Source organism: Schistocerca serialis, chromosome 11 (assembly GCF_023864345.2).
Source record: "Schistocerca serialis cubense isolate TAMUIC-IGC-003099 chromosome 11, iqSchSeri2.2, whole genome shotgun sequence".
NCBI lineage: Eukaryota > Metazoa > Arthropoda > Insecta > Orthoptera > Acrididae > Schistocerca > Schistocerca serialis.
In genome coordinates, this window is record NC_064648.1 from 38,041,140 (window position 1) to 38,066,294 (window position 25,155).

Genomic DNA, 25,155 nt, shown 5'->3' on the forward strand with positions numbered 1-25,155 from the left:
GTATTGGAAAGCTGGTACAATGCTACGACTAACGTCTAAGTCGGAACAGTAACTGCGTACAGAAAAAGTTTGAAGGTGTAGCAAACTGTTGAACATAAAACAATTTTGTTTTCCACCGTGGTTTCCATTTTGCGGCAGATTGGACCTTACTGTCTGAATAGCCCTCAAATTCATAAACACACTGTATATTTCGAAGCACAGAGTGACCACCACCTTACCTGCATCACTGAAATTTCTTACGAAAAATAGCTGCATGTGCAGTTTAGCGCTTGAGCAAAATGCAACGTTAGGGAATGGAGCACGTTTCGCATGAAACCAGTATCACGTATTCAAACATTGAGACAAAGAATACGTGATAAAATTGGGGAATGAAGGAGAAGGTGTAAGATAACGAATTGCAGCAGTCCAAATGTATGGAAAACGGAATATACTACATGAACTTAGACATATTATCTTTTGTGCTTACGAACAGACATATAGTCACAACATTTAACATCCCTTCTGAACATATCGCAAAACTACAAACAAAATAACTTGACTAGCAGTCTAGAAGCGCATTCGCGAATGAGAGAAACCTTAAGTCCCTTGAGTGTAAGATGGTTAACAGAGACGGATACAAATCACCATGTGTTGTGCAGCAAGTTAAAACGAAATCAAAGACGAGGCGCTGTGTACAGGACGTCCACATAAGTAGTGGGACAAAGTTCATTTCAGTAGTGCAGTTTATTAGTGTGGGTTTCCTAAATTCAAGGGCAAACCTATTTTTTTAAACTGCGTGATCAAAAGTATCCCGACACCCCCACAAACATACCTTTTTCATATTACGTGCAGTGTGCTGCCACCTACTGCCAGGTACTCCATACCAGCGACCTGAGTAGTCATTAGACATCGTGAGATAGCAGGATGGGGCGCTCCACGGAACTCACAGACTTCGAACGTGGTCAGGTGACTGGATGTCACTTGTGTCATACGTCTGTACGTGTGATTTCCACACTTCAAAACGTCCCTAGGTTCACTGTTTCCAATGCCACAGTGAAGTGGAAACGTGAAGGGACACGTACAGCACAAAAGCGTACAGGCCGACCTTGTCTGTTGACTGACAGAGACGGCCGACAGTTGAAGAGGGTCGTAATGTGTAATAGGCAGACATCTATCCAAACCATCACACAGGAATTCCAAACTGCATCAGGATCCAATTCAAGTACTATTAACAGTTAGCAGGGAGGCGAGAAAATTTGTATTTCATGGTCGAGCGGCTGCTCATAAGTCACAAATCACACCGGTAAATGCCAAACGATGCCTCACTTGGTGTAAGGAGCGTAAACATTGGACGATTGAACGGTGAAAATGTTGTGTTGAGTGACGAATCATGGTACATAATGTGGCGATCCGATGGCAGGGTGTGGGTATGGCAAATGCCCGGTGAATGTCATCTGCCAGCATATGTAGTGCCAACAGTACAATTCTGAGGCGGTGGTGTTATGGTGTGGTCGTATTCATCATGGAAGGAGTTGCACCCCTAGTTGTTTTGCACAGAACTGTCACAGCACAGGCCTACATTGATGTTTTAAGCACCTTCTTGCTTGCCACTGTTGAATTCCAGCATTACCGATGTAGTGTGCCACGAACTTTTAAGTTGAAACTTCGTGGGAGAACTGTGTGCCGGACCGAGACTCGAACTCGGGATCTTCGCCTTTCGCGGGCAAGTGCTCTACCAGCTGAGCTACCCAAGCACGACTCACGACCCACCCCCACAGCTTTAATTCCGCCAGTACCTCGTCTCCTACCTTCCAAACTTCACAGAAGCTCTCCTGCGAACCTTGCAGAACTTTTAAGTTATTTTCAGCCAGGTGTCCAGATACTTTTGATCACATAGTGTAGTTGCATTCCGGCTGGAGTTGGCAATCATGTGTACGTGAGTTGTGCTTGCCTGCGTGTATGAATGGTGTGTTTCTTAAAATTGAAGGTTGTGGCTGAAAGCTTTATGTATCTTATTTTATAACCGTTTGTTAGACTCATTTCGGTTTGTTTGATGTGAAAAGGAACACCAAGCAATTTTCTTTCATTTGATGAGATGATTCATCAAGTTTATGGAACTAGTCACATAGTATGAAACAGTGCAGGACATGAACGACCATCCTTTGGGTTAGTGGAATTATATCAGAATATTGTCAGACTCCTCTACATAATATGCGTAAAATTTTTGGAATATTTCTGTTGAATTGTTGACTAATCTAAGATGGACTGTGAGTACTCAGTCTACATAAGATGGTCCGCTTTTTCTTCATTACAACACATATTTTCAGGTAATAAAATCTGGTTGTGATGTAACATAACTAACAATGATGGCTACAATACAAAATTGTTTTAAATTATTTGTTTTTGTACACAAGTCACTTTAATTATATTTAATCTGCCAGCTCTCATTGTGTAACTGAAATTTTTTACTTTAGATTTCCCGTTTAGAAATTTTACCCGAAATCACTAACATTTGTTATAGGTAAGGACCTACTATGATATGTATGATAAAATTTTTGTGTATGTGCCTACGACACCTGCCAATTCCTTTCCCTGAGTAATTTCACTCTGTAGGCTAATCTATAATTTTGAAATAAAACCTTTTATTATTTGCTTGGCTTACCTTATTAACAGCTTAATTAGCATTAATCAATGGATTAATATTAATATTAAATAATGAGAAGACATAAGGAACCACATCAGTGTCCAACAATTATCTTTTATGGACAGATTCAACAAAATCTATCAAGCAGACGTATTTAGGTAACTAAGACTAAATATTCAATGAGTGTAATAGGGAACCTCACAAAGACTTGTAAAACTGCAAAGGGCATATAAAGTCACCTGAAACAAGTACAACAAAAATCTATATCAGAAAAGGGAAAAGCGTGGCATAACAACACTTGTGGAAGCTGTTGCTCATTACATGTGTGGAGCCCAGATAAGTTTTGGTACATCCCCAAAACAAAACCAATGACTAACTAGGAAAGTAAATTTTCAGAAAAGCTGAGGAATGTAAATGAAAAAGAAAGTGTAGGACAAGGAGAGATGTTGGGAGGAAAAGAAAAAGACCTACAAAATAAGTTCAAACACGCTCCTTACCTGAGCACACACTGTTCAATGTTTATATTATCACAGTGAGTATTATTTCTGCATGTTTTAGTCATTCGTCCCCTGTCAACCTGGTTCAATGTCTTGTAGGTGTATTACAGCTCCATCTGAAATGATATAGAGTTGTAGCTGTTCAAAATTCCTGCCACTCTGCTGTTGCTCCCCAGACTCCACTGGAATCTGGCCACCTTGAGCTGAGGCGGCATCTTCTGCAATGGTGACACAATGTCATTGTTATGGTACCAGTAAAACCCGAGCCATTATTGCAATTTTTTAATTCTCATGGTCTTGTCAATAATTTGAAGTTACTCCAAGGCCGATTTTATTGACGATTAAGACATCAAAATAAAAATCTGAGTACGCTCAATTACTACCAGTTGTGTTTAAATGCAAGTCCTCTGTAGTATCTTGTAGGTAACTGCCTCCTTGGGGGATTGTGCTACTACCTCGGAATCTTGGCCATTTTCTTGCACGGATCGTAAATTTCTCACCTACATTGCTGTTTATTTCACATTATGCTGCTCATTTGGACGTACGACGTTCGACATACGACTACACAACCTATTGCAGTGTTGGCTGAAGCAATAATGAAGGAATAGCTGTGTGTTCAAAATTTTGAAACAGCAATGGGATGGCACAAAACAATGTTATTTTTGAATGGCGCCAACTCGAGGGTTAAACAAACCTCCTGGGACTTAATGACTGTCTTCCTGCGCATTCTACATTGATTAGGGCTCAAATAAAGGTTCTCTCCCCCTTGTTTTAGCTTTGTGACACTTTTGTTCCTTGGGTGCTTAAAAATTCACAACATGTACTAATATCAGTAGTAAAATCGTATTTCGACGTGTCTAAAATACAAGCATAAGGGTTGTTTATAACGATATCTCTGCTTGGTTACTGCTGAAATGCATGAGGCAACAGGGCAATGCAGGTCGCTTATCACGTTCAAATTACCAAAATATTATCGCTAACAGTAAAGTTTCATCAACGCTTCGGTGAGGGTACAGATCATGTATCTAAATTAACAAATTCTGTGTGACTCATGACGAAACTATTTCTTTCTAACGAGCAGTTGGAAGCATTAGAAATTGAACTGACAGTAAGGGGAATTTTTCTGAAGAAGTAGTTCACGCCAGTGACCTCAGTATTCAGCCTGCATTCAAATCAGAAGACACTTCACTTCAATCAAGGAAAGCGTCCAGTGAAATCGGACACCTGGTGCAAAAAGACATGGGGGAGAGTGGGGGAAATACACGCACCTAAGGAAAAATCGATGTGAACCATTCGTTACGTCATTAAAACCTACGAAAATAAGTACATACCATACAATGGACATTTCTCCACATATTCCAATCGTCTATAAATAGTTATAAACTGTACTTTAATTTTGAACATTAAAATAAAAAAAGTGCAAATGCATGGTATTCCCCACCCCTGAGGGTAATGACACGCAAAGTGTTGGGTAATAACACGTAAAACAAACCATAAAAATGTACAATACTTAAACAGTATATTTAAGAACGAAATAATGTAATTCTAGAAAGATATCTTATAATTTTGGTTTTTTTACATTTTTTATTTTTTTTATGTGGAAAGAGCTCATTTTCTCATACCATACAGCAAAGATCGCACATGTAACCTTTTGGAGTGTTCCAGCCACTACATTCTTCACCACTCCATCTGCTACAAGAAATACATCGGTACCATAGTTCTCCATCCTTCCCAAACACTCTACAAACTAAACAGACATCATCTGAAATCTCCACGTTTTTACCCCTTTCCCAAGACGTGGCCCCACCTATTTGTTTAACACTTTTAGGAGCCGAAATTCTCTCGGGCTTTTGTATTTATGCCTGTTTCATCGACGTTGAACACTCGCCCCTCTTTAAATTTATATTTATCAAAGAGATGTTCTAAGTTTTTAAAATATGCATTAACCTCTTCTTCATTAAATGCCTGTATTCAGTTAATGCCAGTTACTTCAGGTTTTCTTATGCTAATATTTGGGTTTCTTTTTAAAAACAGAGCTAGCCAATCCTTTACAGCTAACCTAGATGACTTATCAAAATTGTTTGCAATGTTGTTAGCCTCTGCGCACTCAAATGCAATCTTTCGCAGCTGCATGCATGTAATGCCATTGTAATGACATGATCCCTAATCTCATTTTCCTGTTCTGTCGAAAATGTTGGGTATCTTCCAAGTTTTGGACCCTCGGTATTTTTAACGTTCATTCTCGTTCGCAGAGTAGCTTCATCAATCCAGAAAGCTCTTGATACTTATCTTATTTTTCTTCCAGATTTGATGGCATCAAGAGCCTTAAAAAGTTCCTCGTGCATCCATTTTGCTTTCTGGGCTTTTCTTTTATAATATCTACCAATCTGAGATTTAAAAAAAACTTGTTAGTATTGAAAATATAACCTGCAAGGGGGAATACCACGCACTTCAACAGCTGCGTGGCATTACCCCACCGTAAGTTCGATGACTAACCTAAGCATAACTCGGCACCTAATTAAAATAGCAGGACAAATCTACAATTAAATTAAAGGTTTCATCTAGGGTTAATAGTTGATACGCAAGAATTACATTAAAGCAACTTATAGTAGCACTTACCTTGCAAAATACAGCTGACCAAAATTACATGAGACACGCCGAAAATAAACAATACTTCACTACTCCAACAATGCCACTGGAAAATGGCTGGCATAAGCCGCATAGTAGTTGTTACTCCCGCCGGCAGGGTGTAGCATCAACTGGGAACAGCTCGTAAATCAGCCTGCGTGGGATTACCCACATGCATGTAATTCCCCCACCTTCCCCTACTACACTCCTGGAAATGGAAAAAAGAACACATTGACACCGGTGTGTCAGACCCACCATACTTGCTCCTGACACTGCGAGAGGGCTGTACAAGCAATGATCACACGCACGGCACAGCGGACACACCAGGAACCGCGGTGTTGGCCGTCGAATGGCGCTAGCTGCGCAGCATTTGTGCACCGCCGCCGTCAGTGTCAGCCAGTTTGCCGTGGCATACGGAGCTCCATCGCAGTCTTCAACACTGGTAGCATGCCGCGACAGCGTGGACATGAACCGTATGTGCAGTTGACGGACTTTGAGCGAGGGCGTATAGTGGGCATGCAGGAGGCCTGGTGGACGTACCGCCGAATTGCTCAACACGTGGGGCGTGAGGTCTCCACAGTACATCGATGTTGTCGCCAGTGGCCGGCGGAAGGTGCACGTGCCCGTCGACCTGGGACCGGACCGCAGCGACGCACGGATGCACGCCAAGACCGTAGGATCCTACGCAGTGCCGTAGGGGACCGCACCGCCACTTCCCAGCAAATTAGGGACACTGTTGCTCCTGGGGTATCGGCGAGGACCATTCGCAACCGTCTCCATGAAGCTGGGCTACGGTCCCGCACACCGTTAGGTCGTCTTCCGCTCACGCCCCAACATCGTGCAGCCCGCCTCCAGTGGTGTCGCGACAGGCGTGAATGGAGGGACGAATGGAGACGTGTCGTCTTCAGCGATAAGAGTCGCTTCTGCCTTGGTGCCAATGATGGTCGTATGCGTGTTTGGCGCCGTGCAGGTGAGCGCCACAATCAGGACTGCATACGACCGAGGCACACAGGGCCAACACCCGGCATCATGGTGTGGGGAGCGATCTCCTACACTGGCCGTACACCACTGGTGATCGTCGAGGGGACACTGAATAGTGCACGGTACATCCAAACCGTCATCGAACCCATCGTTCTACCATTCCTAGACCGGCAAGGGAACTTGCTGTTCCAACAGGACAATGCACGTCCGCATGTATCCCGTGCCACCCAACGTGCTCTAGAAGGTGTAAGTCAACTACCCTGGCCAGCAAGATCTCCGGATCTGTCCCCCATTGAGCATGTTTGGGACTGGATGAAGCGTCATCTCACGCGGTCTGCACGTCCAGCACGAACGCTGGTCCAACTGAGGCGCCAGGTGGAAATGGCATGGCAAGCCGTTCCACAGGACTACATCCAGCATCTCTACGATCGTCTCCATGGGAGAATAGCAGCCTGCATTGCTGCGAAAGGTTGATATACACTGTACTAGTGCCGACATTGTGCATGCTCTGTTGCCTGTGTCTATGTGCCTGTGGTTCTGTCAGTGTGATCATGTGATGTATCTGACCCCAGGAATGTGTCAATAAAGTTTCCCCTTCCTGGGACAATGAATTCACGGTGTTCTTATTTCAATTTCCAGGAGTGTATATCTTGAATGATTAATACAAATCCCTCTTCATAAGCTCTTATTAACGATAATCGTGAAAGTCTTGTAAAGAAATGACTAACATTGAAGGTCGAAAAGTATACGGTGACAGCTGGAATGATATAAGTGGAATTACACTTGAAACCTAAATACACACATCAAATAAAGTTTTGCATCAGCTAAGTTCCGAGAGTTCCAGGACATGTACAGAAAATTGGGATAAAGATCAACATAAACATCATTTCCGCCCTTTTTATTGCTCATGAAACCACACATTGCATGTTGTACCTCCATGCAGCGAGACCTTCAGCGGTGGTGGTCCAGATTGCTGTAAACACCGGTACCTCTAATACCCAGTAGCACGTCCTCTTGCAGTGATGCTTCCTGTATTCGTCATGGCGTACTATCCACAGGTTCATCAAGGCACTGTTGGTCCAGGCTGTCCCACTCCTCAACGGCGATTCGACTTAGATCCCTCAGAGTGGTTGGTGGATCACGTCGTCCATAAACAGCTCTTTTCAATCTATCCAAGGCGTGTTCGATAAGGTTCATGACTGGAGAACATTCTGGCAACCAGTCGAGCGATGTCGTTATCCTGAAGGAAGTCATTCACAAGATGTGCACGATGGTGGCACGAATTGCCGTCCATAAAGACCAATGCCTCGCCCATATGCAGCGGCGTACGTCGGCCCCACATAATGCCACCCGAAAAACATCGGGGAACCACCACCTTGTTGCACTCGCTGGGCAGTGTGTGTAAGGTGTGCCTGACCGCGTTGCCTACAAACACGTCTCCGACGATTGGCTGGTTGAAGGCATATGCGACACTCGTCTGTGAAGAGAACGTGATGCCAATCCTGAGCGGTCCATTCGGCATGTTGTTGGGCCCACCTGTACAGCGCTGCATGGTGTCGTGGTTGCAAAGATGGACCTCGCCATGGGCGTCAGGAGTGAAGCCGACAATCATGCAGCCTACTGCGCACAGTTTGAGACTTAACACGACGTCCTGTGGCGTAAGCATTATTCAACGTGGTGGCGTTACTGTCAGGGTTCCTCCGAGCCATAATCCGTAGGTAGCGGTCATCCACTGCAGTAGCAGCCCTTGGGCGGCCTGAGCGAGGCATGTCATCAACAGTCCGTGTCTCACTGTATCTCCTCCATGTCCGAACAACATCGCTTTGATTCACTCCGAGACACCTGGACACTTCCCTTGTTGAGAGCCCTTCCTGGTACAAAGTAATAATGCAGACGCCATCGAACCACGGTATTACCGTGTAGGTATGGTTGAAGCACAGACATCACGAGCCGTGTACCTCCTTCCTGGTGGAATGACTGGAACTGATTGACTATCGGACCCCCTCCATCTATTAGGCGCTGCTCATGAACGGTTGTTTACATCTTTGGGCGGGTTTAATGACATCTTTGAACAATCAAAAATGGTTCAAATGGCTCTGAGCACTATGGGACTCAACTGCTGAGGTCATTAGTCCCCTAGAACATAGAACTACTTAAACCTAACTAACCTAAGTACATCACACACATCCATGCCCGAGGCAGGATTCGAACCTGCGACCGTAGCGGTCACGCGGTTCCAGACCGAAGCGCCTAGAACCGCTCGGCCACACCGGCCGGCTGCACTAGTTTGGATACTTATATACTATGGAGGAGTGCTGTCATTGGGTGTGAGGGTGAGGAAGAAGTGTATTAGTTGATGTTAATGGTCTTTGCATTGCGTGTTGTCATTGGTGGATATGGGCGTTTTGCATTGGAGTTTCCTCTACCGCTTGCCATTGATGGAAATCGGCGAATAGGAGACTGAGCGGCGACTGCAGCGTAGCGCTGGTCACTAACTGCCCAGTATCGGCCAGGCCGCGTCATCACCCTGTGTTCCCCCACCGCGCGCCTGTTGCTCTGCGAGAGCTGTCCTTCCGCTAAACTGTCACAGCTGACAGCCTACGCGCTTCTCTATTCATGTTGTCGGGTCGCCTTGATCTTTCTTTAGCCTCTCTCATCTTCCTCCTCCAACTAAAGGGCTGTTTCACCGTTACGCCGGCCTCTCGAAATTCGAACTTCTTATAAAGCATAGCATAGTCTTCCTAAAGCCTTTGACACACTTTGCTACTGGCAGACGCTTGAATGAGCACCGTTTTGTTGTTGTATACGGAGCATTTCCTTTGCAACTTAAGTTTTACTGTTTTTTTCCTTTGTCTCGTTCATGTTTTGTCGCTGCAGTATTATTCTGCAGTTACGTCATACAGTAATATCGTTTGTTAGAGTTTTGGTTCTTACCAGTCAAAATCACAAAAATTGAACTGAAAACTAAAACAATGAAAAGTTCCCGGAATTCTGAACAATTCTCGAATTTTTCCCGGTTTTCTCCCGGATGAAAAAATTCCCGGTTTTTTTCCGGATCTCCCGGTTGTCCCGGGTCGTATACACCCTGTAGGACATGTTCTGAGGCATCACCGGATCACCAATTTAGTATTGGAGGGCAGCGTGGATGGTAGACCAAGAGATGAATACACTAAGCAGATTCAGAAGGATGTAGGTTGCAGTAGGTACTGGGAGACGATGAAGCTTGCACAGGATAGAGTAGCATGGAGAGCTGCATCAAACCAGTCTCAGGACTGAAGACCACAACAACAACAAAATATAAAACTAGAGTTGGGGATGATAAACACAGCAATCAGACAGGTACAATAGTAAACAGACAATTAAGAAACATTGCGAAAGTCTGGTTTCTGTTCGCAAGAGAAGAAAAAAAACACGTAGCAACAGTATGGGTTCTCTTTGCTACACTTCGGAAAAGACGCACAACACTTAACACTTACTTAAAATACTGCACTAAAAAGTTGGCACGGAGATGACACACCACAGCCTAGTGTAGAGGAGAGGGGGGGGGGGGGGGACCCACACAGATGATAGGAAATAAGGGCGCAGGAGAGGAATAAACAAGGGGGAGGAGTTTATGGAGGGACTCATGGGAGGGGCAAGGTGGACATGAGAGGTAGTGGGGAAAGGCAGAGGACGGGAATGCTAAAGGACTCAAGGAGAGGAGTCCAAGAGAGAGTAAATGGGGAAAAGGGATAAATAGGGTGGGAGGGGGGAGAAGAGGGAACCTGGGAAAAGGACAGAGGTAGAGAAGTAGAGACAAGGATCAGAGTTGATAGGAGAAATAAATGGAGAGAGAGAGAGAGAGAGAGAGAGAGAGAGAGAGAGAGAGAGAGAGAGAGAGGGCATCATCTGAGAGGGGGAGTTGACAAAAGCCACCTTTGGAAAGGAGACAACGGTTGTAGAGGTGGAGGGTAGGTGGGACACAACAGTGAAGGCACAGTAGTGTGTAGGGGTTGGAGAAGAGCAACAAGAGGATGGGAGGGGGTTGCATCAAGTCTGCAGGAAGTGTAGATGACTCGGATATGTTCGAGGAAAAGGAGCAGATGGAGGAAAGAAATCAGGTCATAGAGCATCCACACATGGGGGACAGGAGGTGTATACGAAAGGCGAGGCGGGGTGCATTGTGCTTGAGAATCTGGAGGGACTTATAGAATTTGGGGGAGGGGCAGAGAGCCAGGTGGGACTGACATAGGAGAGTATGGGACAGTTCAAGGATTTGTAGGTGTGGAGGATGGTACAGGGGTTCAACCCCTAAGTCCAACCAGAGAGGAGTTTAAGGAGGTGGACATGGTTGTGGGCTTTGGATTGGATAAAGCGGAGATGAGGGGTCCAGATAAGGTGACTGTTAGTGGTGAGTCCAAGGGAGATGAGGGAGTGGGAGAGGTGGACAGGACGGGTGCAGATGGAAAGGGAAAACACAAGGAGCCACAAGGAGGGAGTGGTATGACCTACAATGAGTACCTGGGTGTTGGAAGAATTCATTTTTAGGAGCCACTGGTTACACAATGTGGCGAAACTGTCAAGGTGATTATGGAGGAGGCATTGGGATCATTGCAGGGTAGGAGCAAGGGCAAGGAAGGCGGTGTCATCAGCATACTGCAGGAAGTGGACTGGAGGGGGGGGGTTGGGGCATATCTGCTGTGTACAAGAGGCAGGTGAGAGGGGAGAGGACGGAGCCCTGAGGCACACCCATGGAGGGGTAGAAAGTGCGGGAATTGGTATTATGGGTGGTGACGTAGGAGGAGCAGTGGGAGAGGAAGGAGGCAATCAGACGGACATAGACGATAGGAAGGGTGTAAGTTCAGAGTTTAAACACAAGATCGTTATGCCATATGCAGTCATAGGCCTTTTCGAGGTCTAGGAATACAAAAATGGCGGAGCGACGGGAGAAGCTGGAGGGAAAGGAGATGGGTGAGGCATAGGAGTTGGTCGTCGGCAGAGAATGAAGGGCGAAAGCCACATTGGGTGTTGAGGAGGAGGAGGAGGAGGAGGAGGAGGAGAAGGAGAAGGAGGAGGAGGTGGTGGTGGTGGTGGTGATTGATGCGCCAGGTAAGGATGGATTCTAAAAGCTTACCGATCACTGTGGTGAGACATATAGGGCGACAGGAAGAGACATCAAATGGAGACTTGTTAGGTTTGGGGAAGGAAACGACCCAGGGGCCGTGTAGTATTTGAGGGTAACAATATGCATCATTTGGAAACTGTACTTGACGCACCTTCATGAATACTTTTTAGCACTGGGACTAGCATTGCCTGTACCCTATGGGGATGATGGGCTGCGCTATGCAGCGCAACAGAATGCATCAGACCGGTAGTTTTTGTGCTGGGAGTTTAGAAAATGTGCTCATGTAGTGACGGAACTCACTGTGTGTGGGAGATGGCGGCATCACCAGGCGAGGTAGTTCGGCGGACTGCCGCGGGCGGCGCTGCTGCGGCAGAAGTCCTGCCGCGGTCCCTGTGGCGGCGATTGCTAGGCGGCGCTCTGCCATCCATACCTGCCAAAAAATTAAAAAAATTAAAATAAAAAAGAATTGGTTGTGCCACACCATCAAGAACTGTAACTTTTCTCCATCCGCTTGTTGTTGCGACGCAAGGCACTGAAAAACGAAGACAAAGAAATGAGTTTTAGTCTTTAACAGACATTTCCTTGACAATCTTAACTTTTCCACATAACCTTCTGATTTCATGCGACTGGGCGCACCACCGCATTTACACCACAATTTTGTCTTCACACTTATCGTTTTCAAGCAGACCAAAGGGTAAAAACTGAAATAAAACAGATTGTCATTGCATTAATTATTTATTTCAGATAGAAGTAAAAGGAAAAAAAATAAGCCCACTATTATAATAGGTTCCATAAATAAACATCTTCAGTCAGAACAAATTACCATCCTCTGGTCATTAGCATCACAAGAGAAATACACAACATACTGACGAGAATGCTTCTTGCAGACATTGTTTCCACAATTGTTTCACGATGTCTTCGTCCTGACATTTTTATTTTGTGTCGTGCACATTTTTGACATATTCCAGGTGAAGGTTCGTCATGAACTGGACCTCCTTTTCTGAGTTTTTTCGAGAAATATTTTTACATCTTTCGGAAGGTTCGTTAGTTTCGCTGATTGTCCTAGATGAGCGTTCATAAGACTATACGATAGTTTTTTTTAGAAATAAGCCATCGTCTGTCTTTACTGTCTGGGTTGTTGTGACTAAAGATGACGTTCCAATTTATTCCCGCGATATCCAGATGTCGATCGAATAATACCAGCGGCCATCTCCTGGTTGTTCTGACTGCTGTATATGATGCACACATCTGATCCACAGTATCCACTCCTCCCTCATTCTGTTATAGCCCAAATTTACTGCCGATTCCCCACTCTCCTAATTTCACTTGTATCATGCACAGCTTTTTTTTAGTCACAGTTGAAGATAAACAGAAATCTTACTGAAAGCCACTGAGTGTCGATTTACTTTCCCTTGTGTTCCCAGCCTGAAATTCGGGTGAAATTTAATTTATTTATTTTTGAAAGTGCTGATGCTGGTCGACTTTTTATCTGGTAGATTCTGAGCTAGACTGTAACAGGTGTAATAGTTATCAGTCGTAACATTTCTGTCGTGCCCTCTATGGGAGTTAGCTGCCTTTCGACATCTTCAGGTTTATTTGATTTCAGATATGGCCCAGCGATCTCTTTGCCACAGTACACTTCGGAATTGACGGTATAAAATGTTTTTGCGTCACTAAGGGCGTATGCGATACCGTACTTTGCAGGATTATTTGGAATGTACTGTACAAACCCACAACGGCCTCTAAAAGCCTTCAGTATTTCATTAATTGTCTCAAATTCACTGACATTACAGTGAGCAATACGTTTATTTACAAATTCTTGGTGAAACTCACCAAGAGGTGCCAGTTTATTTGCAGACCTTCGTTCAATTCTTGTTTCTATATTTGTCAAACCTATCGCTCTAAGAACAAAACGGAAACATTTATAATATATAAAGTGCTCCGAAAAGAGCATGAATTTCTTCTACTGAAGTGTCTTTGCAATCGCGAGGTCTAGAATAGTTGGTATCACTACGTTTCTCCCAATCCATCTGTTGGTATGAGCTACAATTTCTTCTATTATATTTTTAATAACAAAAAGACAAAATGCATCTGCACTTTTGGCGATCAGTTTTTGGCCCGGTAAAGTCCTGATAATGTTTTAGCATTTGTTTTCCCTGTAGTTATGGGCTGCCTAATACAAAGAGTTTCACCGTCTTTTCCAGTATAAAATGTAACATGTGCCGCTGTTTTCTGGCTGTCTTGTTCCTGTGACTGTTCAGATTCACTACTGTGATTGTCAGCTTCAACAATTTCCTCTTCCATATCAAAATCATCTTCAGATTCGTCACAAGTCAACTCATCTTCCGAAATTTCCGCTAGAATTCGTAGCATTTCTTCAGTATCCCTTACAATATCACTTTCGCTGGAAATATAGTGTATCTATAAAACAACAAAATAACTCTCTAAACAAGAATAAATGATGAACACGTGTGGTTTTTTAGGGGTTTTAGGGCGTAAAATATATAAGGTCATAAACGCCCAGTATAGAACCATAGAATGCTGGGACCGCGAGGGTAGAAAACTGTTTCGAGGTCCAGTACAGAAAGGAAGAGAAAACAAATCTAAAACGTCAAGACTTTACGGAAGAGTATCTAAAAGACGTCGGCAAGAGACCAGAATCACGAGGTAGAAGTCAAATCTCTTCGTCATATTACTGCTTTTAAAAAAACTTAAAACGCGAGCCACAGCTAGCATGTCTGGCAAAGCGAGCGGCAGCCCGACCCTGAGACGTAAGTGGCTAAAATAGGGGCAGAGGATCAGGAAATTTCTGACTGTTAATGGCTGGCTACACAGAGGACAGCTGGGTGCAGGGTCGCCACTCAACAAGTGGCGGCGGCTAAAGCGGCAGTGCCGGATTCACAACCGAGCTAACATTACTTCCTCATGGCGAGATGGATGGGAGGAAGTCGACCAGGCTGTTGGGAGAGGTTTCATTTCTGAGTTTGTTCCCATGAAGGGAGCACCAATGGTCATGCCAAAGTGACGTGACACGCCGATAGAGGAAAGTACGAATATATTGCGATGGAACAGAGTAAGAGGCGGGCCGACAGAGATGGACTGCGGCGTTGGCTGCAGCATCGCCAGCATCATTCCCAGTCACACCAACATGGCCAGGAACCCACATGAACATCACTTGGGCTCCCCCATCCAGGAACAAATGGGGGCAGTCCTGGATCCGTCGAACGATGGGGTGGACTGGATCTGGATCATCCAGACTCTGAAGGGCACTGAGGGAGTAGGAGCAGATCACACAGTGAGTGAGCTGGTGCCTCTGGAAGTAGTGAACAGCCTGATAGAGGGCAAAAAAGCTGTAAAAATTGTGCACTGGTCGAGAAGGCAGTATTGAAACTTATCATTCTCGATGACAAAAGCACAGCCAACACCACTGACGGACTATGAACCACCAGTGTACAAAAATATGCTATCGGCAAGTTGTGAGCGAAGTTCGAGAAATTTGCAGCGATAGGTCAACTCTGGAGTAGAATCCTTCGGGAACGAGCTGAGGTCAATATGAACACCAACCTGTGCCTGAAGCCAAGGTGGTGAAGGGCTCTCACCCATTCTGAAAGTGGCATTAAGTTTGAACTGCGGCTGCTGAAGCAGGTGACGAAAACAGATGTCGGAGGCCGCAGAGAAGAAACGTACGTACATCTCGTATTGGCGGTCAAGAATGTCATCAGAAAAAGGTCAAACGTTGGGTGGCCTCACATGGAAGAAAGTCAACATGCATACCTACTGAGTGGGATTTCGCGCCAGTATGACAGTGGTTGTTCACCGGCTTCTGCGTGGAGACTTTCAACTGGGCTAGTACGGAAGACACCAGTGGCGAGGCGGATCCTCAAATGACAATTAATGCAGTGGGGAGAAGGACGTGGACAGGCGCCCTCCTGTGCACCCCTGCTACAGGAGACACACTTGGCTGCGATTTTACATGACCTGCTGGTAGGACTGAACTGGTGGCATTTATAACACCGCAATGCATTGGGAATGTAAGGTCGCACACAGATGACCTCATAGCCTGCCTTTATCCTAGTAGGAAGTGTTAATTGATTGAAAGTCAGGAACAATATGTGAGAGGGCACCAAATCGACACTTCCTTCTTCATAACTCGATGAACAGCAGTAACGCCCTGATCCAATAGTTATTTCGTCCTACGTCAAACCATCTAACAGCCAGGTGTCATAACACCGTGGGACATGAAGAGACATTGAGGCAGAAAGAGAAGGAAAACCAGTCATTGTGATGAAGTCCCTGATGATTGCCATTGTCTCTGATGGCGCGCGCTCCTTCCAGGCAGAGGACCTCTAAAGGGGACCCCCCCCCCCCAACTTAGGTGATTGTCCTCACCTCAGGTCACACCTGAACGACAGGCAGAAGGACCAATCGGCAGAAGAGGAAGGTAACAGCTCAGGCAATAGGCAATCAGCCCTCCCTGGGCCTGGCCTGTATCAGAGTGTATGTGCGGGCCCTACATCCCAAACTGGAGCTGGGAGTTACCCGTTACAGTCACCTGCTACACGTCAAATGTGTGAGTGGCCGTCATGCGCACACACACAGGGAGGAGAAGGAAAGATAAGAAGAAAGAAATGATGGCCCCAAACACCACAGCAGAGGGGGAAAGGGGGCAGTACAGGGGAAAGTGGGGCAGTACAGGGCAGGGGAAAAGGGGGGCAGTACAGGGCAGGGGGAAAGGGGGGCTGTACAGGGCAGGGGGAAAGGGGGGCTGTACAGGGCAGGGGGAAAGGGGGGCTGTACAGGGCAGGGGGAAAGGGGGGCTGTACAGGGCAGGGGGAAAGGGGGGCTGTACAGGGCAGGGGGAAAGGGGGGCTGTACAGGGCAGGGGGAAAGGGGGGCTGTACAGGGCAGGGGAAAGGGGGGCTGTACAGGGCAGGGGGAAAGGGGGGCTGTACAGGGCAGGGGGAAAGGGGGGCTGTACAGGGCAGGGGGAAAGGGGGGCTGTACAGGGCATGGGGAAAGGGGGGCTGTACAGGGCATGGGGAAAGGGGGCTGTACAGGGCAGGGGGAAAGGGGGCTGTACAGGGCAGGGGGAAAGGGGGCTGTACAGGGCAGGGGGAAAGGGGGCTGTACAGGGCAGGGGGAAAGGGGGCTGTACAGGGCAGGGGGAAAGGGGGCTGTACAGGGCAGGGGGAAAGGGGGCTGTACAGGGGAGAGGAAAGTTGGATGTACAGGAGAAAGGGGGCAATACATGGGAGGGGAAAGGGAGCTGTACAGTGGAAAGGGGGCAGTACAGGGGAGGGGAAAGGGGGCTGTACAGGGGAAAGGGGGCAGTACACGGGAGGGGAAAACGGGCAGTACACGGGAGGGGAAAGCGGGCTGTATAGGGGATGGGAAAGTGGGCTGTACAGGGGAGGGGAATGCGGGCTGTACAGGGGATGGGAAAGTGGGCTGTACAGGGGAGGGGAATGCGGGCTGTACAGGGGAGGGGAATGCGGGCTGTACAGGGGAGGGGAATGCGGGCTGTACAGGGGAGGGGAATGCGGGCTGTACAGGGGAGGGGAATGCGGGCTGTACAGGGGAGGGGAAAGGGGGAAGTACAGTGAAGGGGAAAGGAGGAAGTACAGTGAAGGGGAAAGGGGGAAGTACAGGGGAGGGGAAAGAGGGCAGTACAGGGGAGGGGAAAGGGGGCAGTACAGGGGAGAATAGTCCTACAAGCAAACCAATGCAAAAGAGCTTTAAGAACCCATGAAGGCATGAGACATCGGCCGAAGAGAGGGGAAAAGGACAGGAAAAGAGGAGACAAACAGTACAGAAAGAGAAAAGGGGGCTGTACAGGGGAGGGTGGCTGTACAGGGTAGAGGAAAGGGGGCTGTACTGTGGTCTAGGGGTAGCGTCTTTGATTCATAATCAAAACGGGTTCGATCCCCACCACTGCCTAAATTTTGATAAATAGTCAGCATTGGCGGCCAAAGACTTCCGGCATAACAAGTCACCCTCATTCTGCCAACGGCCTTGTCAAAGAGGGCGGAGGAGTGGACAGAGGTTCAGGGCACTCTCTTGTCCTAAGGGTGGGAAATTGCCCCTAAAGGCGGAAGAATCAGCAATGATCAACGACATGAGGATGCAGAAGGCAATGCAAACCACTGCATTAAAGACATGTAACGTGTATCCACAGGATGTGTGGCCTGTATTGAAGAAGTGTCATGATGATCTATCCATTGGCAAAAGATTCCGGAATAGTCCCCCATTCGGATCTCTAGGAGGGGACTGCCAAGGGGGAGGTTACCATGAGAAAAAGATTGAATAATCAACGAAAGGATAACGATCTATGAGTCGGGGCGTGGAATGTCAGAAGCTTGAACGTGATAGGGAAAATAGAAAATCTGAAAAGGGAAATGCAAAGGCTCAATCTAGATATAGTAGGAGTCAGTGAAGTGAAGTGGAAGGAAGACAAGGATTTCTGGTCAGATGAGTATCGGGTAATTTCAACAGCAGCAGAAATTGGTATAACAATTGTAGGATTCGTTATGAATAGGAAGGTAGGGCAGCGGGTGTGTTACTGTGAACAGTTCAGTGACCGGGTTGTTCTAATCAGAATCGACAGCAGACCAACACCGACAACGATAGTTCAGGTATACATGCCGACGTCGCAAGCTGAAGATGAACAGATAGAGAAAGTGTATGAGGATATTGAAATGGTAATGCAGTATTTAAAGGGGGACGAAAATCTAATAGTCATGGGCGACTGGAATGCAGTTGTAGGGGAAGGAGTAGAAGAAAAGATTACAGGAGAATATGGGCTTGGGACAAGGAATGAATGTGGAGAAAGACTAATTGAGTTCTGTAACACGTTTCAGCTAGTAATAGCGAATACCCTGTTCAAGAATCACAAGAGGAGGAGGTATACTTGGATAAGGCCGGGAGATACGGGAAGATTTCAATTAGATTACATCATGGTCAGACAGAGATTCCGAAATCAGATACTGGATTGTGAGGTGTACCCAGGAGCAGATATAGACTCAGATCACAATATAGTAGTGATGAAGAGTCGGCTGAAGTTCAAGACATTAGTCAGGAAGAATCAATACGCAAAGAAGTGGGATACGGAAGTACTAAGGAATGACGAGATACGTTTGAAGTTCTCTAACGCTATAGATACAGCAATTAGGAATAGCGCATTCGGCAGTACAGTTCTAGTGGAATGGACATCAATAAAAAGGGCCATCACAGAAGTTGGGAAGGAAAACATAGGTACAAAGAAGGTAACTGCGAAGAAACCATGGGTAAGAGAAGAAATACTTCAGTTCACTGATGAAAGGAGGAAGTACAAACATGTTCCGGGAAATCAGGAATACAGAAATGCAAGTCGCTGAGGAATGAAATAAATAGGAAGTGCAGGGAAGCTAAGACGAAATGGCTGCAGGAAAAATGTGAAGACCTCGAAAAAGGAATGATTGTCAGAAGGACAGACTCAGCATACAGGAAAGGCAAAACAACCTTTGGTGACATTAAAAGCAACGGTGGTAACATTAAGAGTGCAACGGGAATTCCACTGTTAAATGCAGAGGAGAGAGGAGATAGGTGGAAAGAATACATTGAAAGCCTCTATGAGGGTGAAGATTTGTCTGATGTGATAGAAGAAGAAACAGGAGTCGATTTAGAAGAGATAGGGGATCCAGTATTAGATTCGGAATTTAAAAGAACTTTGGAGCACTTACGGTCAAATACGGCAGAACGGATAGATAACATTCCATCAGAATTTCTAAAATCATTTGGGGAAGTGGGAACAAAACGACTATTCATGTTGGTGTGTAAAATATATGAGTCTGGCGATATACCATCTGACTTTCGGAAAAGCATCATCCACACAATTCTGAAGACAGCAAGAGCTGACAAGTGCGAGAATTATCGGACAATCAGTTTAACAGCTCATGCATCGAAGCTGCTTACAAGAAAAATATAGAGAAGAGTGGAAAAGAAAATTGAGAATGCGCTAGGTGACTATCAGTTTGGCTTTAGGAAAAGTAAAGAGACGAGAGAGGCAATTCTGACGTTACGGCTAATAATGGAAGCAAGGCTAAAGAAAAATCAAAACACTTTCATAGGATTTGTCGACCTGGAAAAAGCGTTCGACAATATAAAATGGTACAAGCTGTTCGAGATTCTGAAAAAAGTAGGGGTACGCTATAGGGAGAGACGGGTCATATACAATATGTACAATAACCAAGAGGGAATAATAAGAGTAGACGATCAAGAACGAAGTGCTCGTATTAAGAAGGGTGTAAGACAAGGCTGCAGCCTTTCGCCCCTACTCTTCAATCTGTACATCGAGGAAGCAATGATGGAAATAAAAGAAAGGTTCAGGAGTGGAATTAAAATACAGGGTGAAAGGATATCAATGATACGATTCGCTGATGACATTGCTATCCTGAGTGAAAGTGAAGAAGAATTAAATGATCTACTGAACGGAATGAACAGTCTAATGAGTACACACTATGATTTGAGAGTAAATCGGAGAAAGATGAAGGTAATGAGAAGTAGCAGAAATGAGAACAGCGAGAAACTTAACATCAGGATTGATGGTCACGAAGTCAATGAAGTTAAGGAATTCTGCTACCTAGGCAGTAACATAACCAATGACGGATGGAGCAAGGAGGACATCAAAAGCAGACTCACTATGGCAAAAAAGGCATTTCTGGCCAAGAGAAGTCTACTAATATCAAATACCGGCCTTAATTTGAGGAAGAAATTTCTGAGGATGTACGACTGGAGTACAGCATTGTATGGTAGTGAAACATGGACTGTGGGAAAACCGGAACAGAAGATAATCGAAGCATTTGAGATGTGGTGCTATAGATGAATGTTGAAAATTAGGTGGACTGATAAGGTAAGGAATGAGGAGGTTCTACGCAGAATCAGAGAGGAAAGGAATATGTGGAAAACACTGATAAGGAGAAGGGACAGGATGATAGGACATCTGCTAAGACATGAGGGAATGACTTCCATGGTACTAGAGGGAGCTGTAGAGGGCAATAACTGTAGAGGAAGACAGAGATTGGAATACGTCAAGCAAATAATTGAGGACGTAGGTTGCAAGTGCTACTCTGAGATGAAGAGGTTAGCACAGAAAAGGAATTCGTGGCAGGCCGCATCAAACCAGTCAGTAGACTGATGACTTCAGGGGAAAGGGGGCAATACAGGGGAGGGAAAAGGGGGGCTGGTACAAGGGGAAGGGAAAAGGGGGCTGGTGCAAGGGGAAGGGAAAAGGGGGCTGGTACAAGGGGAAGGGAAAAGGGGGCTGTACTGGGGAGGGGAAAGGGGGCTGTACAGGGGGAGGGGAAAGGGGGGCTGTACAGGGGAAGGGGGAAGGGGGCTGTACAGGGGAAGGGGAAGGGGGCTGTACAGGGGAAGGGGAAGGGGGCTGTACAGGGGAAGGGGAAAGGGGGCTGTACAGGGGAAGGGGAAAGGGGGCTGTACAGGGGAAGGGGAAAGGGGGCTGTACAGGGGAAGGGGAAAGGGGGCTGTACAGGGGAAGGGGAAAGGGGGGCTGTACAGGGAGGGGAAGGGGAAAGGGGGCTGTACAGGGGAAGGGGAAAGGGGGCTGTACAGGGGAAGGGGAAAGGGGGCTGTACAGGGGAAGGGGAAAGGGGGCTGTACAGGGGAAGGGGAAAGGGGGCTGTACAGGGGAAGGGGAAAGGGGGCTGTACAGGGGAAGGGGAAAGGGCGCTGTACAGGGGAAGGGGAAAGGGGGCTGTACAGGGGAAGGGGAAAGGGGGCTGTACAGGGGAAGGGGAAAGGGGGCTGTACAGGGGAAGGGGAAAGGGGGCTGTACAGGGGAAGGGGAAAGGGGGCTGTACAGGGGAAGGGGAAAGGGGGCTGTACAGGGGAAGGGGAAAGGGGGCTGTACAGGGGAAGGGGAAAGGGGGCTGTACAGGGGAGGGGAAAGGGGGCTGTACAGGGGAGGGGAAAGGGGGCTGTACAGGGGAGGGGAAAGGGGGCTGTACAGGGGAGGGGAAAGGGGGCTGTACAGGGGAGGGGAAAGGGGGCTGTACAGGGGAGGGGAAAGGGGGGCTGTACAGGGGAGGGGAAAGGGGGCTGTACAGGGGAGGGGAAAGTAATTAAATAATAATTAAATATTCGCCACAGTGAGAGCAGCAAAATAGGTTGTGCCAGACAGGAGGTGTGGCAGAGCAGTGGCAGGGTACTCTGCATCGACAGCCAATGCTCGAGCAGAAAGCGTCTGACTGTACACACGCATACCAACTAACTCGCGTAAGTGCTTCTCGCATCTGGAGAAACATTTCTCCCACCTAACCCACAGTAACGCTTCTCCCACCTAACCCACAGTAACGCTTCTCCCACCTAACCCACAGTAACGCTTCTCCCACCTAACCCACAGTAACGCTTCTCCCACCTAACCCACAGTAACGCTTCTCCCACCTAACTCATGGAAATGCTTCTCCCATGTAACTTGCAGAAACGGTTCTCCCATCTAAGGCAGTGTCCTACGTTAGCGACAGAAGTGAGCGACAGTGGGCGACTTCTGGATACGCGACAGTCCAGCGACAAGCAGCAACAACGGGCGAAAACCTTGGGTGTCCTGCTTGCGAACGACGATGTCGCGCTACAAGATGGCTGCGTAGAGCCAACCAGCTGTTACTATAAAACGGCGTCCTTAACCTGTAGAATACTGTAGCTGGGGAGTAACGCTACAGAATTAGGTTTACATAAGAAAATAAAGCGAAAAGGAATGCTGTGCATGAAATTTACAAAAAGAGGAGTCTCCATGGAGAATTTCGTAAGTATCGTCAACTACAAAGATCACCAGACATGTTCTTCGAATACATGTGAATGTGCGGAGGAGCATTCGACTGTGTCATCAATAAATTAAATACGAATGTTTTTTTACATGATCAAGAACTTTTAACAGCCAATAAATGCGGAGGAATGACTTTTACATGACTAACTGCGCTAAATACAAACGTAAGGATACAGTTTGATAAGATCGAGTAGTAGCTAGCTGTGGTGGAGGGGTAGCATATGCAGTTCATAAGTATGTGTGAGGAAATGGGTCCTGGGTTCGATTCCCGCCAGTTCTTATATTTTTACCGACTCAGCTACGATTCTGTATATTAAGTTTTATGTATACTGTTTACATTGCATCACTATTTTGAAGGTCTTGCCAAAGAACTTGATCTTCACACCTATCGCAGTATATCACACACATTTAATTTTACATATATTTGATGTTGCGAACGTAATTCATCAGCAGTCAATGTGAAGGCCAAGCGTTTCATTTACTCTAAACAATCTGTAAAAGGAAAGATTACAAAATTTTTGAAAAGAAAGTAAAAACGTTTTGTGTAATAATTTGTCTAAAAGTATCAACTAAAAAATATTAGATAACCGTTTGGTGCACCTCATTTTCTGTTCATGATTTCGAGCATCATTCAAAGGCGCGTAGAGCGTACGTTTCTCTGATCTACTTATTTCTTTTACACAAATAATGTTATAAAATATTTCGCTAATTTCTTCCATTTTCGACATTTAAATACCGCACCAATGTATACTTTTATGTGCAAAATAGCTAGGTGCCGGCCGTGGTGGTCTAGCGGTTCTAGGCGCTTCAGGCCGGAACCGCACGACTGCTGCGGTCGCAGGTTCAAATCCTGTCTCGGGCATGGATGTGTGTGATGGTCTTAGGTTAGTTAGGTTTAAGTAGTTCTAAGTTCTAGGGGACTGATTACCTCAGATGTTAAGTCCGATAGTGCTCAGAGCCATTTGAACGATTTGAGCCAAAATACACTCCTGGAAATTGAAATAAGAACACGGTGAATTCATTGTCCCAGGAAGGGGAAACTTTATTGACACATTCCTGGGGTCAGATACATCACATGATCACACTGACAACCACAGGCACATAGACACAGGCAACAGAGCATGCACAATGTCGGCACTAGTACAGTGTATATCCACCTTTCGCAGCAATGCAGGCTGCTATTCTCCCATGGAGACGATCGTAGAGATGCTGGATGTAGTCCTGTGGAACGGCTTGCCATGCCATTTCCACCTGGCGCCTCAGTTGGACCAGCGTTCATGCTGGACGTGCAGACCGCGTGAGACGACGCCTCATCCACTCCCAAACATGCTCAATGGGGGACAGATCCGGAGATCTTGCTGGCCAGGGTAGTTGACTTACACCTTCTAGAGCACGTTGGGTGGCACGGGATACCACTGGAGGCGGGCTGCACGATGTTGGGGCGTGAGCGGAAGACCGCCTAACGGTGTGCGGGACCGTAGCCCAGCTTCATGGAGACGGTTGCGAATGGTCCTCGCCGATACCCCAGGAGCAACAGGGTCCCTAATTTGCTGGGAAGTGGCGGTGCGGTCTCCTACGGCACTGCGTAGGATCCTACGGTCTTGGCGTGCATCCGTGCGTCGCTGCGGTCCGGTCCCAGGTCGACGGGCACGTGCACCTTCCGCCGACCACTGGCGACAACATCGATGTACTGTGGAGACCTCACGCCCCACGTGTTGAGCAATTCGGCGGTACGTCCACCCGGCCTCCCGCATGCCCACTATGCGCCCTCGCTCAAAGTCCGTCAACTGCACATACGGTTGACGTCCACGCTGTCGCGGCATGCTACCAGTGTTAAAGACTGCGATGGAGCTCCGTATGCCACGGCAAACTGGCTGACACTGACGGCGGCGGTGCACAAATGCTGCGCAGCTAGCGCCATTCGACGGCCAACACCGCGGTTCCTGGTGTGTCCGCTGTGCCGTGCGTGTGATCGTTGCTTGTACAGCCCTCTCGCAGTGTCCGGAGCAAGTATGGTGGGTCTGACACACCGGTGTCAATGTGTTCTTTTTTCCATTTCCAGGAGTGTAGCTAGGTCTTGAACAGATGACATTTTTGACACTTCATTTGCAGCAGCTTTTCGTGAAACATTTCAATTTTTCCTCAGCTTATTAATTAAATTTTCGTTCATTACCCTAATTACTTTCAAGCAGTTAAATATTTTCATGCCAAACTAGACCTCATGCTGGTCACTTTGATACCCCGTTTACCTGTTTCTCTCCCTTTGTTTGGATATGAAAATTTGGACAAAACCTCACAGTGCAAGTTATAGGGAGTCTTGTTTTCGCTCCGCTCACGCGTTTACAAAAACGTATAGAGTGTTAATCACATGATAAAATAGCCCTTTCTGCGTGCTGTCATTTCAAAAATTCATCTTTTCGATATCTCGAACCATTTATGAGATACGACGATTTTTACGACCACTTGATTCCCTAAGCGCAGGAAAGGCTGGGACGCGCCACGA

At 46.6% G+C, this 25,155-nt stretch overlaps 1 protein-coding gene across 1 annotated transcript in view; it reads right to left on the reverse strand.

The window, feature by feature from the left end:
• Window positions 1–25,155, reverse strand: part of LOC126426417 (ankyrin-1-like) — a 100,645-nt gene that overhangs the window by 20,189 nt on the left and 55,301 nt on the right. Inside the window, exon 2 of the mRNA XM_050088334.1 lies at window positions 12,134–12,263. Coding sequence (XP_049944291.1) covers window positions 12,134–12,261 — 128 coding nt within the window. The 5' untranslated portion in view covers window positions 12,262–12,263. The remainder of the gene's footprint in view (window positions 1–12,133; window positions 12,264–25,155) is intronic.